This window comes from Alligator sinensis, unplaced genomic scaffold (assembly GCF_000455745.1).
Source record: "Alligator sinensis unplaced genomic scaffold, ASM45574v1 scaffold1144_2, whole genome shotgun sequence".
NCBI classification, from domain to species: domain Eukaryota; kingdom Metazoa; phylum Chordata; order Crocodylia; family Alligatoridae; genus Alligator; species Alligator sinensis.
This window is the reverse complement of record NW_005843031.1, coordinates 201,776-219,597: the sequence shown is the minus strand read 5'-3', so window position 1 is coordinate 219,597 and position 17,822 is coordinate 201,776. Positions and strand designations below refer to the sequence as shown.

General features: G+C 39.7%; 1 protein-coding gene across 1 annotated transcript in view; it reads left to right on the top strand.

The window, feature by feature from the left end:
• The first annotated feature begins 306 nt into the window (after positions 1-306).
• Positions 307-17,822, top strand: part of LOC102383839 (BMP/retinoic acid-inducible neural-specific protein 3) — a 156,474-nt gene continuing 138,958 nt past the window's right edge. Inside the window, exons 1-2 of the mRNA XM_014526351.2 lie at positions 307-356; positions 4,031-4,221. Of these exons, the coding sequence (XP_014381837.1) occupies positions 307-356; positions 4,031-4,221 (241 nt within the window). The remainder of the gene's footprint in view (positions 357-4,030; positions 4,222-17,822) is intronic.

Here is a 17,822-nt window from a genome sequence, read left to right as displayed (position 1 = left end):
GGTGGTAATGCATAGATGATCCAGGGGTTAAGAATTTCAGGAGCTGCCAAAAAAACATGTAATGAGGCACTTAGGGTCTGCCACAATCAGTGAGGCATGCTTAAGTGGTTAAAAAACAAAACAAAACAAAAAGTCTCTTAAAAAGGAAGTTGAAGTTGCTATTTCAATAAAAGTAATAACAAACATTTATTTTTATAAATACAATCTTCTATACATGGGAGAAATGAATAAATGAGTGTATACATATACATGGAAGAAATGAATGAATGAGTTGATACATGTATAATAAATCTAAGTGTATAACACATGGAAGTTGGTAGTAAAATAGCAGAGTTAGGAACTGATGACAAAGCCAGGTGTGGTAATCATTTTTATGTATGCATGACAATGATGATGGTGGTGATAATCACACTCTTTGCATTCCAGCAATAATTCTGGATTCTAAATAGCAGCTACCCCATCTAGACAATGTAAATCAGCCAGAATGAATAACTTGCAACTAAGAGTTTTAAAGAGCTGGCCAAGAAACAATCTGCCAGTTAGTTTGGAATGCTGGAGAAGTTCTAGAAGACTGAAATAAATGTAATGTGACGCCGCTTTAAAAGAATAAATAGGACAACCTGGGTAATTATGTTTGTTACCCTGATACTGATCTCCATATAAATAATTGAACAGCTGATGTGTGACTTGATTAATGAATAATAAAAAAGGAGGGTAACATAATTAATTCAAGTCCATATGGATAGGAAAACAAATCTTGTCAAGCTAACTAAAATCTTTTCTTTCAATGAGATTACAAATTTAGTGGAAAAGAAGTTGTGATAATTTGCCAATGTAGTATAGTCAGACTACTGTAGGGCGTTTCATTTATTACCTCATTATTTTGGTTAAGAAACTACAAAATGATACAAAATCAACATGGTACATACACATTAAGTCAACTAGAAGTCATGTCTTTCATGAATTAAAGCAGGTTGTGAAAGACATGATAAACAAAAGCAGTTGGTATAAACTGAAGTCAGTGGGTCTTCTGCCTATCCATATCAACTAAGAACCTAGTTCTGTCTCCAGCAGCAATCAATGGTTGTATTAAATTTAATGTAGATACTGTTGTATGAATGTGAGGTTTGCTATAATGGAACTGTGTTCTGTATTTCATTTTGTTTACATTAGCAGGCCTTATTTATTTTCAATGTATAAATTCAGTTATTGGAAGCCTAGTTTAATATCCATTCAAGTCATTAGGAAAGACTTTGGATCAGGCAACATGTTTTTCAGCAGAACAGAAATATCATTTGTTACAAACTTGTTACTTCCAATATTTTAAAATATATCCAATTCCCTGGTCTCACACCTAACTTGCAATTAATAGTTGAAAGTAGATTCTTCTGCCTATGTGGAAGTCAACTGTGGATATACTGGTAAGTATATGTGCTAGCAAAAGCAGCAATACAACCTGTATTTGTTATTCATGTCTTCTAAGCCTGATTTAGAAACCATTTTTCTAAGGCAATATTTTGTTTTCATTGAAATATATATTCTAAATATAACTTCCCAGTCTGCCATATCTCACAAACCAAAACATAGGGAAAGGAAAAAAAAATGGTGGTGGAAATGTATTTTCTACCAAACAAGGAAACCAATATGGATTTTGATTTTAATTGGATACATGTTGACATTAATTACTTGCCTAGCCCTGTAGAATTACTTAAAGACCATCCTATAATTTAAAATTCCTGGTAGTTTTGTACTGTAAAGCTTCATATGTGCATCAATTTATTTTACAGAAACCTAGAAAGGAGAGCCCAGCTTGATACTTCTGTTTCTATATTAAGCATCACTGCATCACTATTATTGCCACAGCAGAGCAGTAAGGAAAGAAAATTAAATTAATGACATTACATGAGGATATAATGAGAGTAACAAGATTAATTTCAAACAGCCAGTCCAGTTATTAATCCATGTGCACATCATTATGTATCTTCTTGTGTATGTGTGTGTATATATATACACATATACATGTACATACATACACACGTACATACGTATGTACGCACGCACACACACACACAGCGGGCTATACAGGAGGAGATATTGTGTGTGTGTGTGTGTGTGTGTGTGTGTATCTCCTCTTGTATAGCCCACTGTGTGTGTGTATGTGTGTGTATACGTACGTATGTATGTATGTATGTGTGTATGTAAGTATGTGTACGTGTATATCTCTTCTTGTATAGCCCACAGTGTTACTCCTTCCCTGTATTTTGGACCTTTACTTTTTGTTTTAAATAGATGCTACTCATTTATTTAGCTGGGACCTTCTGTATAGCCTTTCAAACATACTAAACTATTTGCTTTTTTATGGCCTCATTTCAGGAGGGCGAACCATAATTGACATATCCAGCCAAGTAACACTTCCTTTTCCCTTAAAAGCAGTAAATAAACAGCAGCCCATATGCTATTTCAGCATAGTAGCCACAAACTGGATTCTGACTGGACTCTGAAGCAACCAAAGTAACTATCAGTTTGCTCCAGAAAAAACAAAGCTACTGCGAATGCTAAAAAATACAGTTCCTTGATTAGATTTTGAGGACAATGAGTCCTTCTGCTAATAACTCTAAGCAGTATCTTAATTGGTAGGTAAATGAATAAAATATGTGTTTATTACTAACTAATTTACTTGTTTGCTTTCAGTGCTATCACTGATTTATAGCAGAGTGGAGAAGCTAGCTTGCGTCATAGGGGGTTTATTTTAATGGTTTAGTTTACTTCTTGACTGGAAAAAGCTTACTGTGTTTTGAACGTGGTCTGTCAACCATATGTGTCAAAATGAGGGACAACAGCCCCCTAAACATCAGAGGCACTGGAGGTCACTTCGCTGGATATATTGATTATGGTTCCAGTATTGCCAACCCCACCATGGCAAAAGTCATGAGACAAACTCTTAAAAATCAAGAGATTTGGCATGTAAATCACAGGACGCTATTTTTGAAGTGTGTGTATTGGTCTCCATACACACACTTGTGGGGGTGCTACGTGTGGGGGGCTGTGGGCATGGGTGTGTGTTTTGAAGCCCGCAGAAGGGGGTCCCCACACACCCTGGCAGGATGTGGGGTACTGTGGATCAGAAGTAAGGGCCACCAACAGCACTGGGGTGGGGAGGGGCTGTGGTTTGGGAATGAGGGGCAGACACAGATACACACACACACACACACAGCTGCCCACAGCTCTGTTGTATGATTCGCCCTGGCCCCCAGGGCCCTATTCACCCCAGTTCCTGCCTTACTTCCCCCCCTCCCCCATGGGAGCCTTGATCTGCCCCCCACCCACATCCCGTTCCCTTCCACAGACTTGCCAGCTTGGTGCTCTCTACATGTGCCAGAAGAAAAAGTCCTGAGATTTGATCTCTATCAGGAGATCATGAGTCAGAGTTAATTGACTTAGAAATCAGGAGTTCTGTGATTTTTTTCATGAGAGTTGGCATTACTTTGGTTCTCCCTGCTGAAATGAGATCATGCAACAGTAAACCAATCACTGCTTCGCCAAATATGGTCTGACTGTTTCTAACTCCTTTAAAGTAGCCAGTTAGAGTAGACAAGAGGTATATTGTGCAAAAGTAATTGCAACATAGTATATTTTTTTAAGGATGATACATAATCTTCTTCACAAAGTGCTAAAAAACCCACCTTCTGCACCTATGTCGAACCTAGTATATAATTTTGAATTTATATTACATCCCTAACAAAATCAAGTTGTTCTGGAATTATGGTCATATCACAGCTTGAATTAAAGCAATAGGCACTACAGTGCCTTAAGTGGCTTTTTTTTGTTTGCCAGCTGATGGTTTTGCTATAGAGTATTCTTCCCACTTCCAATAAATAATACTTGTTGCTTGTCCTATGTATATAACACATGACAGTGTATCACAAGGGAAGCTTGTTGCCCCAAGCTAGACAGTAGAGCGGTGTGTTTGGCAAATGAAAACATTTGTCTGAATGATACTTTTCTGAATGAGAATCTTTTTGCTTTGCAGAGAGTTTGGCCGCTGGAAAGTAAACAATCTAGCTGTTGAAAGAAGAAATTTCCTTGGTTCTCCACTTCCTCTTGCCCCTGAATTCTTCCGCAATATAAGACTACTAGGACGTCGCCCAACTCTTCAGCAGATCACAGAAAATCTTATCAAGAAATATGGGACACACTTCCTTCTGTCAGCTACCTTGGGAGGTATGATCAGTGATTTGCAATGTTAAGTAAACAACTCAGCTATAACTACACATGATGAGAGTGAGTATAAACACACTTTAAAAGAATTGAATGGTAATGACATTAGTAATATCAGTGGACTTTTTCTAGGCTGGAAGTGTAGATCCTGACTGACATGTGAAGATCTGAGGATCTCTCTGTTTTCATGGAATAGAAAGGCTCAGACACTGTCTCTCTAATATGGTTCTTTGCTCTACTAGATTTAGATGGGACATGTAATGTTAGAGGAATGTAGTTAAGCTGGTCATTTGAGGAATAGGTGGGAGGTTAGTGGGACTAGGTCAAAGTTTATCATTCTCTTGATGACCCCAAGAGGTTCAAAAACCATTCCTGAGATTCCCTAGCCCAACTATGTTTCCATGTCCCCTTTAAAAAGTATTAAGCAATGACCACTGGTGGTGGCTAGCTACAGAGATCTATTCTGTATTCCTCCATAACCTCCTTCTGAATCCCTTTGGACTGGTGGATGGGCAACAAGCCAATGTAAAGGCACCAGGCCTTTATGAAACCTTATTTCACTTGGAGTGGAGCATTATAATAGAATAATTAGGATGCTCTGCAAGGAAAGCTTCCTTAGCCTCTGCTTTAGATATTTATGTGGGAATCAAATGGACACATTAAGTGTGTCTATATTGTCTCCATGATAGAACTCCAGGACTTCTGTGAGTTACAAGCCTCATCCATCTGCTCCCACTGCATACAGTCCAAAAATGGTGATGAGGATGTTCAGTCCCTCAAGATCTTGACAGGAGGTAGAAGAGGGTTACTCCAGAATATCTTCACTGCTATATATTCAGGTTTGTAGGGTGCAGAGCAGGTAGTAAAACTTATTGTGGGGGGCAGTCTCAAAAGTAGTGTGGAGAAAGTGTAGATATACTCTTTTATGTTTACATGTGTGGTACCTTTGGAAGTGATGCTATCCCAGCACTGAGCTGCCCCTACCTTTGACCCACCTCACCTCCAGTTTCTCACTTGCCATGCCTTTGATCTTATTGTATTCATTGTTGAAGGAGGCAGTTTCCAGGGCTGGCAGTAACTTTGCTGGTTGTTTTGCCTGGGGACTGTATTCCCCTTTGAGTGCTTTGCCTTTAAGGCAGAGAAGGTTCTTTGTGTAAATCTGATATCTTTTATTAGACCAATTCAAATAGTTGGAAAAATTCTCCTTTGCAAACTTTTGGGTATAAATACCCATCATCAGGCTGAGGAAACATCCTTTAAGGGGCACTCCCGTAGGCTTCTGAGGACTTGTCGGAGCCTCAGCTGTCATAGCCATGCCCCCCTTTTTCTCTGGCCACACCTTTAGCCAATTTAAGACTTCAACTCCTGGGTATTGGCCCTGCTTTGGCAGCTGCCTCTCCTGACATCTCAATCTCAGTGCTACTCTCTAGCCTTTAGGTTATGGCTATCTCCTGACACAAGTAACATGGGAGTGCCACACAGGTATCCCCTGTTCATGGATGCCTCTGCTTCTAGCCACAATCTGGTCCTCCAGTATAAACAGAACAAAAGCACAAGCCAGCTGCTTCATAACACAAATAAGCTTCCTTCTTGGGGTAAAGATTTCCATAGGTCCTAACTACATAGTAGTCTCCTTCCCCAGCTCTCCTGGGTAGCTTGACTGCCTGTCTGTCTGTCTCTAGCAACCCCTCAGTCTCTGCTGCAGGCAGGGACTTCCCCCTGCACAGGCAGAGACTGGGCTTATATCTCCAAGCCCAGTCTCCTTCCACGTATGTGACTGGGTAATTTATACCCAGTGACCAGGGCAGCTAATTGCTCTATTAGACACCCAGCCTTATTAGTCCTGGGCCCAGTTCACCAGAGCTGTTACTCCTTACTTCCCTTCCTGGCCTCATTGGCCACATCCAGACAAGCACGGCCATGCAGTATGTAGCGCCACAGACATGTCAGCAGCACCACATATTCAGGTGTTCTCTATGCTTCACGGTAGCAGTGTGGGAATGGAGGTGGGGGGGAGGATGACCCTGGGGTCCATAAAAACCTGTGCAAACAAAAAGCAGGGCAACACGTGCTGCCCAAAACTGGAGCCTGGCCAGCTGGGTCCATGTTCTCTGGCTGCTGGCCAGGCTCTGAGAGGCAGGATCGCCACAGCTGCAACCCCAGGAGGCCCCCAGGATCCTAGGTAAGGCTGATGGGGCCAGCACAGTGCTGGCCTACCTACCCAGGTATCCTTCCCACCTCTGCACTAGTATTCCTATCCATGCAAGAAAGGAAGCAGCAGTCCAGAAGCTGCAGTTTTGCGTCTGGTGCAGTTTTTGCCAATGCATGAGCATAAGAATTCTCCTTCCTCCTCCTTATTCTCCTCCAGGGGTGTATGGGAGGATTCATGAGTAAAGCCCTTACATCACTGCCTCCTTGCACAGCATATTCATAGCCAGCAGTTTAGGTTGCTTTTCATTATGATATGTTTGTCTTTTCTTAGTCACTAGCAGCTACAATTTCCATAAGAAATAAGAACAATTGGAAATGTTATTTTTTGTGTTATCTCGTAGCAACACAAACAATTGTATAACTTCACTGAGTTCTCATTTTAGAATGCCCTTGAGGAGTATATTCTTATGTTTGTGAATAAAGACTTGGGAACATTTCACAGACAACCATGTGTAAAAGTTTCCTTTATGGTCAAAAAAGGATATTCATGCAAGCCAAATGGCCACAGAGGCACACAAATCTTACCACAAGGTCATTCATTTGCCAAGTTTTCCTTTATGCCCATGAATACAAATACTTAAAGCTTTGTTAAATGAAAGAAGGGGGCATATTTTACTTGATCTTTGCTAATCAGGCATCATATAAGCAATAAATATTTCAGAGGACATTTTGGCATCATTGCCGAAATAATTAATTGGATGGAGTGGGGGAGGGAATTATATTTACATATTAAAGGAGGATGGAAGTGCATGGTTTAGGATGTCCATACATCCTAACCCGCATGTGATAGGGCAAGGGAATGCATATAGGAATTTTATAACTATCTTGTAAATTATTAACACCCAGTATTTAGCTCAGATCCTCTGATTTTCAAATGTACTGAACATCTACTACTCCAAAGCAAATTAGTTTGTACTCCTGAGAGCTGCAAAATGAAACTATGGGTCTGATCCAAAATCTATTGAAGCCATTGAAAGCCTTCCATTGTCTTCATTTGGCTTTGGATAAAGCCCACAGTGAATGTTGTGCACTTCCTTTCTTCTTTGAAACTCTAGCATTAGTTCCTGTTTATACGCCCTCTCTTTAAGATAGTGAATACTTGAAACTCCTTTATGAGTGAAAGAGACAGGTGCTAGGTATTTCTTAGAGATCATGCCCCACCTGTTTCCTCTATGTTACTGAGGTTCTGGAAGATGTACCTACATTGAATAACCATTGCAAAATAATGTTGTGAGGTTTAATTATTTACATTTTCTGAACTTGAAACTCCCAAAGAAGGCATTATGATTCCCATACAACAAAGAACTCAGAGATTATGAACTATAACATTACATAACATGTTGTGAATAATTACCAGAAATTGCAAGGGTGAAATCCCAACCTCAGTTAAGTCCATGGGAATTTTATGAGTGACTTCAGTGGAGTTAGAATTTTACTCCTATTCTGACCTGGTCCTTAAATACTGTGCTTAAAAGTTCTAAGAAATGTTATTTTTCTATAAGGATTAAGGCCCTCTAATGCTAGACTCAGAATAATACTATCCATGCACATCTTCTACATGTAAAATTAATGAATGAATAAACTCTGGCATATATTGCATCAGAGTTTATTGTGCTCAGGTGCTGTATTTTCACATGTACCCAGGACCATAGCATGCTGAGCCAGGATGAAGCAGCCCCAGCTGGCAGGAGGCCCTGGAGATCAGTCTGCCAGCCCAGGGCTGCTCTAACCCAGCTCAAGGTGCTGCCGAGTGGATGACTGGGACACACGGATACTCCAGTATGGGGCTAGCCAGCAGGCAGCCTCACACTGAAGCACCCTCATGCCCCAGCCAGCCGTATCAGTTTCTACACATGTGTTGCTGTGCGCTTAAGAATACCACCACAGGACAGTACTTGTATTTACAAGTACTAACCCACAATGGAGTTAATTAGTTTCCTGTGGCCTAATAGGACGGCACATATAGGCACTGAGACTTTACTGCAGTGCTAATTAGGCAACTCTGCAGTAAATGTCTCATGTAGATGTGCCCTCCTTGTCCTGATGAATTCCCTTTTTGCTATATGGGAGGAGGGGGGAGATATAAACAATTAATGGAAATACTTAAAATGTTGTACCAAATGAACCATCATTAAAAGCTTCCTAGTGAAAATGTGTGCAATTTGTGCCTCGATTTCAATTAAATTATGATGTATTTGCTGCAGAAGTGCTATTTTGTTAAAATAATGATAGAAATTAATGTATTGTTATTTTAAATGGCTAAAGTAACAGGGACATTCAACCTGTTTCTGGAATGATCTTTTTTCCAAAAGAGAGTTACTAGGAGACATTTCAGTTGTTATGTTACCCAGATATCAGCCAAAAGAGAATAGTGTTTCTGTCATTTTCTTAATGTATGGTTAGAATTCAGTTATGAAATGTATTATAGAAAACCATTCCTCAGGTGAATAAGGGCTTTTGACAAGATTGTCCTGCAGGAAGGGTACTCAATCACTAAGATTATCTTTAATATAATCACCCGCCAAGGGATAAAACTGCTTCTCTAAAATGTCAGTTCATTTTGTGAAGTCTGGATAGGTAATCCTATGCACTAATTATCTTTTCTGAAGAATAATTGATACTGTCTCACAGCTAGGCCTCACCACTGGATTTGTCCAATCCATTCTGTAAACAGGTCCCTTCCAAATAGTAGGTCATATTAGTTTCCAAAGCAGGATTTAAGAATGAAGCTTCCGTGAATGTTTATGGGAGTCATGCAGCTAAACCTATCTGTAATTTTTTAGAAAATTTAGCCTAACAACTTAACTATAACCTAATTCACAAGGAGATGGGCAATAGGATATAGACTGTGTAACAGTCAAAGTAGTTTGAATAAGGTTTTTAGCGGGAGATGTTACTGCCTTTTATTATACTGTAGGCATGTCTACATTCATGAATGCACTTTTGCTACTGCCTAATAAATTTAGTACCTCTGGGTGTCTATACATGAGTGCAGAGACTGATCCAGCGTGCTGGAGCAGATTTGATTAATCGAGTCTGCTGAAGAGTGGCAATTGCTATGTTCCAGTAGCTGCCTGCATCTCATGTATCAGCATCCCCACACTTAAAAACGGTGGTAGGAGTGCTTGAAGTAAAGCTCGAATGAGCTTCAGTTCAAGAGCCCCTGCTGCCATTTTTATGCACAGGGAGACTGATTCAGGAGATGCGGTGGTGCTTTTATTAGAACGGCTCTGTGAGCCACTCTAATTAAAGTGCCACTCGCCTACCCCCAGAGCATGTGTAAAGGTGCCCTGTAAGACACTAAAGAAATGTGCATTAGGGTGCACTAATGCGCAGTAGCAAAAATGCACACTTTTTTAGCGGTACTTAATGCACAGTTGCCTATTGTTCCTGTGCATTAATGTTTTTTGACAGGGTTTTGACATGACACTTTAATGCACAGTAAAATGAGCTACTGAGCTTTAAAGCACATGTGCAGGCACCCTCAATATCTTTCGGTTACTGGCCTAGATATTTGTGAGAGTTATCAGAATGACCTCTAATAGGTATAGTAGACTGTAATTTTTCTATAATGGCTGCATCCACACAAGTGTGGACTTTTTTTCCCCAAGGAGAAGAAGCAGTGGCACAACTTGTGCTGCTGCTACATGTGTATGGGGAATGCCTGTGCCACACACTCTCAGTCCTGAGAGTTGTAATCTCACTCTTGTAGATAAGAGGTAGGCTTGGAAGCCATCCTGGTGTGGGATGTTGGTGTATAAGTTAGTGACATCCATGGAAGGTGTCCAATCTGAGGGGTTTTTAAAAAAAAAATGTTGGCATCAATTTTTCATCGATGTTATCACACGACACATTTGTTTGGATGAAATCCAAAAAAACCTCAGATTGGACACCTTACAGTGGATGAAATTCAAACCTCAACTGCTACATTGACTCCTTTAAAGAAAAAATCAACAATGAAATACTCAACAGCAAAAAACACTATAACATCCTCTGCCTGAGAAAGAAGGGCCAATATAACCTCTAAGATCCAACCACAAAATAGTAATAAAACAAGCAGATAAAGAAGGAGCCTTAGTTATCCTTAACTGTGGAGACTACATAAAAGCAGCCAATAGACAACTCTCTGACACTACCTACCATAGAAAACTAAAGGAAGATCCAACTCTCCTTTTCACCTCAAAACTCAAAACCACCATCACATAATTTCTATCTTAACTACAAGAAAAACTTCAGACCCTGATCCCTCTACTACCCAATCTTAGGGACTTTTTAAGTGCCCCCTAAAATCTATAGGCAAGGGAACCTCAGCAGACCTATCATTTCCAACCATGGAACCCTAATGGAAGTAATATCATGTTTCATTGAATCCATCCTAAAACTGCTCGTCATGCAAAGACCGAGTTTTATCCAAGACACAACAGACTTTCTGCAAAAACTCAAAAACATAGACAATCTTCCTGGCAATACCCTCCTAGCAACCATGTATGTCACTAGCTTATACATCCCACACCAGGATGGCACCTAAGCCTGCCTCACATATCTCCAAGAATGATATTACAACTCAGAGTACCAACCTCAGGATATCACTGAACTTACATACTTCATCCTTACACACAACAATTTCAGTTTCAACAACCAACACTTCCTCCAGTCCATGGGCACAGCTGTGGGCACCAAAATGGCCCTGCAATATGCCAACCTTTTTATGGCCCATCTGAAAGAAGAGTTCCTCAAGAATTTCACCATCAAAACCATGCTGTACCTGAGATACATAGATGACATCATCATCATTTGGACTGAAACCCTGTAGTCTCTGATTGATTTCCACCAAAAATTCAATCACCCGAAACACACCAAGGAAGTCCAGCACTAAATAGGACCACAGCAAGTAGAACCAGTAATCACTGTAAACAAATCAAGAAAGCTGTAATTTACAGTCAAGCACTCAGATACCATTGAATTTACACCGAGGAGAATACTCATGATCATCACCTCAAAAATCTCAAAAGGCCTTTCACCCAACAAGGACACTACTCGAGAGAGAGAGATTGTACTTTTGTAAGAGTCACCCGGATACCATGCAACGATTTGCTGCAGTACAAAAAGAAAATCCTCATGAATCACACACCATTAGTTATAACATACCACCCTTCCATGGAACCTACACGAAAAATCCTTAAACAATTGTAACGCATATTAGAAGAAGACCCAATTCTTAAAGAGTTATTTCCAAAACCACTCAGCCTAGCTTTTAAACAAGCACCAAACCTCGTTAACCACATCACTAGAAGCAAACTCCCTATGACCCAAACCATACCTAATGGATCCAGACCATGTTAGGACAAGAAATGCAAAACCTGCCAACACATCTCCACCACTCCCACAATAATCACACCCCACAACAGAACTACCACCATTCCTGGATCTTACACCTGCATCTTCAGAAATGTTATATATCTTATCCAGTGCACCAAATGCCCTGATGGAAAATATGTAGGCAAAACCAAACAACACCTGGGCTCCAGAGTGAACACACACCGCAAATTAATCAAAGGCAAAAATATCCAATTACCTGTGGGTGCACACTTCTCACAAGACAATCACTCTCCTCCAATTTCTGAGTTGTAATCCTCAAAGGGAACTTTACAAAACACCTTTTGTAGACAAGACTACAAACATCACCTCCTAAATCTACTGGATACAAAAATCATGGACTCAAGATAGACATTGTATTTATGATACATTACAACCTGCCTGATATCTGATTCACCAGGTACCTGCCTGACCTTACCATTTACATTTTTCTCCTTCCCACCTCCCCCCTTGTTTACCTCCCTTCCTTTTCTACCCTTTGTCTTCTTAATTTCCAGCTATTCATTTTTTCCACAGACTGCCTCTTTTCTACCTTGGCGAACTCAGTGACAGTAGAGTTTCCCTTACTTAGCTTTGGCATTATTTCCCTCCTCGTTTCCCCTCTTCCCCTTTCCCTTCTCTACCCTTTGTTTTCCTAATTTCCACCTATTTCTCACTGACATCCTGTCACATTTTTAGCTTCTTTCATTTCTTGGAGATATCAAAACAGCAGAGATTCCCTATGCCTGAAGAAGAATGCTTATGCCCGAAAGCTTGCAAATAACTTTTTTTTGCAATGACTCAGTTAGTCTAATAAAAGAGATCACATCTACCCAAAGAAGCTTGCCTGCCTATGTTCTTAGACCAACACAGCTACAACCAAAAGCCTTGCACCATTTTTTCTGATTTTTCTCATGTTATATTTTTTTTCCAGTACTATGCAATGAAATCCATTGTCATATACAGATATACTGCATGGTAATATGACTTTCACCATGGAACTGTAAATAATTGTGAAGCCTCAAACAATGCTGTGCAGGAAACATAAGAGGATGTTGATTTTTTTAATAGTGCCTACTGTAAGGTTTAGTAGAAAGGTGTGTAAGGTTTAGTAGAACATGGTTTGAAATTGATTGCAAGGCAACACCGCCAATTTACTGAGCTGGAGATATGGGAATAGTAAAGGGAAAATATGTTTATGTTCAAGTGAAAGAGTTTTATTTCTGGTATTATGGCAGATGAAGATCTTATCCTGGTTTCACAGTAGATGAAGATAGTGAGCTTTACTAGAGAAGCCTCTTATCCACTAATACGATAGCAGCATGGATAAAGGAATGTGTAGAATGCTACAGTTGAGCCAGGGGACTGTTATGAAACCAGGACTAGCTGGAAGTGACTAATGGGCCAGATCAGTAAAGGATTTGTTTATTTTTTCTATGACTTGTCATTGTCATTCCTAATCAGTCAGAGAGCACTTTGCTGGAGCAGCATGAAGGTCATTTCCCTAGGTCAGAAAGCCTCTTCCTGGTGATGTTACAGGCTTTACAAAGCAAAATACTCCAGGTAATTTCATCTTTGGAGTATTCAAACTTAATGGCCCTTAACAGATCAGTTTAATCTAAACTTCCTGCCATTTTCCTCTCCACTGATTATATTTTACATGCATTTTTGACATTTACACTGTTACTATGCTAAACAATGAATAATGAAGAGCATAATTTACTTTCCTTACTCATGTTCCTGGAGAACAGTATGTTACTCTGCATATAGAATAAATTTTAACTAGTATAAAATAAAATAAATCCTGAACTAGTATAAGTCAGTTCCATTAATTTCCATGGAACTATTAATTTACTAAATTAGGATTTGACTTTTGATTCGAATTATCCTACTCAGCTGCAATTAAGGGAGGCCAGTTTGATGCTAAAAGACCTATGTGAGAGGAAATTATTAGTTTCCCCTTGAACTCTTGTGTTCTGTAGCCACACTTCACTTTCTAGTATTTAATATAGTAGGCAGGAGAAATAATATATAAATTCAGCTTGCAAACTTTAACTCCTGTCTAAAATTTACTGACAGTAATGTTTCTGTACCTGTTGTAACTCTGCTACCTGTACACTGGTATATACACCATTAATCAGCACAAGGACAGGAGTGATGACTCATGGGGCATGTCCCGATGAGTCTGCATGTGCAGGGGCATACATTTCCCATGGGACAAATAACAGTGGTACATATTTCTGCTGCTGCTATTTGTCCCCAGGCATGCCCCTGGATGTGCACTCTGGTGCACAGCAAAGGGACCTGGGTGGGGTAGGCAAGGTGGGGCCCAGCTTCTGTGCTGGCCCTACCAGCCTTACCTGGGCACCAGCAGTGCCTAGCTGGCTGCTCAGAGCCTGGCCAGCAGCAGGCTTCAGTTTCTGATCGATTTGGAGAGATTCAGGAAGATTCAGAGATTCAGACATAGAGACAGCTTTAAATGTTTTTTCTACATATCTCTAGGTAGCAGGGGTTCATGAGTGCTGAGATGCTGAGGCACATGAACTGTCCCACATTCCCCAACACATTCGGCAGCAGATCTGGAAGTGGACCAGAAGCACTTCCAGGTCCACTCCACACCCCCTCTCCTCCGTCCTCCCTGGCTCAGTGACTAGTGCCTCCTGGGTCTGGGGGGGCATCTGGGGTCCCCCTGTGGCTGATCACCAAGCTGGGGAGGTGCGGGGGCCCCCCAGTGCGCTCCCCAGCAGACCCAGAAGTGGACTGGAAGTACTTCTGGTCCACTTCTGGGTTCACCATGGAGCATGTGGAGGTCTCCATCACACTCCTGTGGGATGCTCCATGCACCCCATCATTGCAGTGTTCACAAGCCATGCCTGCTACCTCAAGGTATGTAGAAAAACTTTTAAAGCTGTGTCTATGTCTGAATCGCTGATTCTCTGAATCAGCATCAGATCTTCAGTTTCGGATTGAATTGGGGACAGTGATGCGAATCAACAAATTGAATCATTGTCCCTGATTCAGGCCAGATCTGAATTGAATAGGGCCCACTTCTCACACCCCTAGTGACCATGGGTCTAGCCTTGGTTTACATACGTTTTTGGATCTGTGCATTTCTATTGGTAGCAGCTACATTTTGGGAAAGTGATGTGGTAAAATTCTACTGGCTTATGCTTTTCTCCATATGCAAACAGGTCTTTCAGTAATGTTATGGAACTACTGTGCCTCAACAAGATGTAGAATATACCCCTAACTGATTCATTGCCATACTTCATATCTATATTAAGTTACAGCCATTGCCCTTTGCATTCTGCTTAATGACAAACTTTGGAAGAGTTCACAGGCCAAGAACCTTTACAGATTACAAAAGCCACACACATGCATGCATACAAGTACCTATATCGATAATTATTAAGTGCATGCAGGTGTAAATATAGAGATATAAGACTGTTTTTATTTTTTTACAAACTGTCTTCCTGGTGATGCCACTGATGCATGTTATAACTGATCCTACTTACAGCGCCTTCATCTTTTACTACAAATGATAAGTTGAGATACTGAGGTTTAAGATCTCTTTATTCCAGCAGAAAGGGGGCATAAGAAGGCAGTCTTTCAGCTCAAAAAATCTCTAAATTACTTGAGGCAGAAATTAGCAGTATTTTAATCATATGAATATGTATTGTTATGCATTACAAAAATACATTTTCCCCAGCCAAATTTATATTTAGTTACAGCTGTTACAATGGTATTGATATTCTACTGTACCAATGTTGGCTATTTGCATTTCTTATCTTGAACAATTGTTGAAGACATTCTTAAAAACCCCACAGCATTGATTCTTTATTTTTTAATGCTATTTGTAAACTGTTTTACAGCTTTCTCCCAGTTAACTGGCCACAAAAGAGCCACATAGCTAAATGCCCATTTCTGTTTTGGAGGTGGATTTTTGGGGTTGTTTTTTTTTTTTTGGATAGACAGCATATAGAATGTTTGTCACAACTGAGGAGTTTAAATTGCAAAAATAAACCTTGGAAAATATTTTTTTTTATAAACCTGGAGAGAATTAAATATATAGACTAAATAATAGCCTTGTAAATTCCAGGGCTTGCAGGAACATTGGAATGTATTGTGCGAAGGTCAATCTATAGTGTGAATGTCAGTCTCTACCCATTGATGAATATCTGTTAGCCACAGCAGCTACACAGTAATAAAGCATCATCATAGAGGGTCTGCTAATCTCTTGAACCAATTATTGGATTATATGGAGTTCTTTTGTGAGAAGAAACAGAATGTATTTTTATACTATTTCTTTTTACCCTGAGAAACTGAAGCAAACTGCCTCCTGCATTTTGTAAACTAGGGAAAACATACTGCTGTTATGAGGCACAGCTGTGTATGGATCTGATGCTGAATAATCATGTTTTCTTAGTATTCACTGTCATTAATCCTTTTCACTTGTTAAGACTCATAACCTTGGCTAGTTTTCTAAATTGCATCTATTTTTTAACTAACACTTAAATGTCGTCTTAGCCTATTTCATGGTTGCAGAATATAGCTGGTAAGAAAGATTTATCCATATTTCAAATGTGACAGAAAAGTCTATTCAGAGTTGCATTTTTATATTTAGGATTCAAACTGTCTCTTATAAATTATATATAATTCACTTACACACTCTGCAAAGATATGCTGTGCATGGGAACCTTCTTTGTACAATTCTGGAACCCAGCTATACAGAAAACTGAGCATATCCATGATTTTGCTGTACGGTACCCCATTCCTGACAAGAGCTAAATCAGTCCTGACAGAGATTAATCATTTCCAGGACTCATAAAAATCTTAAGAATAAATGTTTTACCTTGAAATGTACCTTATTGCAACTATTATGATTTATTATTTGTACTACTGTGGTGGTTGAGAAACACAAGTTATGAACTAAGACCTTATTGTGGAAGGTGCTTTGAGACCAGCATTGCAGATATTTAAAAATGTAAAGGGCCTGATTCTCATTTACATCACTTTATTTCTGTAAAAGGGCCTTAAAATGGATGTGAATATTTAATCTAAGCTGTACTTTGTCTGCTACAGCAATGTAAAATAAAAGGTCTTATCATTAATGAGAATCAATTCCAAAGTTTTTAGGAGAAGTCTTCATTGCTAACAAATGCATTTAAAAATTATTCAAATGGAAAATTGTAGCATCATACCAGTATGATAATCATAGATTTAAAGCAGCAAGTAAAAACAGTTCCTAGCATGTTTTCCAGCACTTACAATACTGAAGCTCCAACCTGGTAGAGGCCTCGAGGCATTACTGTGATATATATAAATGAACATTACTGTAATGTAAATGTGATTATGACTGATTTTCAAGGAGCCTGAGGCAGATAGATGCCCCAAATCATTTTGGAACTCAGTGCGATCTGAATGCCTAACATGCTACATCTCTTGACAATCCGACAAGTAAGTAACAGTAAATAGATAAATATCTGGGACACAGAGTTTATCGTGAGGGGTAGGGCATCAATTTTGTGAGAGAGCTTTGTCAAATGGTGACACTGTATTCCCTGGCACTATATTACTCTAGGTGCAATCCTCAGCTTAACATGGGAAAATGCAATTTTATTTTATTTGATTCAATGAAAACATTCACATCTCGTCAGCCTAGCTACAGAGGATCAGAAACCAAATGCATCTCTCAGGAAGCAGGAACTGAGCATACAGTGGTAGGATTGAGCTCAGTGTTCTGCCAGGGTGAGTTCTGCTTGCCAAAATTACCCTTCCCTCCTCCCTCACAGAGTGGCTGTCTACAAAGCAAGAATGAGCTTGAGCTTGATTGTGATAAAGGGATGATGTGATAACTGAGAGCTGAACTGAAATACTGTTTTTTTTTCCCATGGAAATTTTTGCTGGAAAAATACACTTTCCATTTATTTTGGGTTTTTTTTGTGGAAATTGAGTGTTGAGATGTAATACTTTAACAAAAATTATGGTTTTCTGTGCAAGAGAAATACTTGTTTTGGCAAAAATCTAGTTTCCTGCTG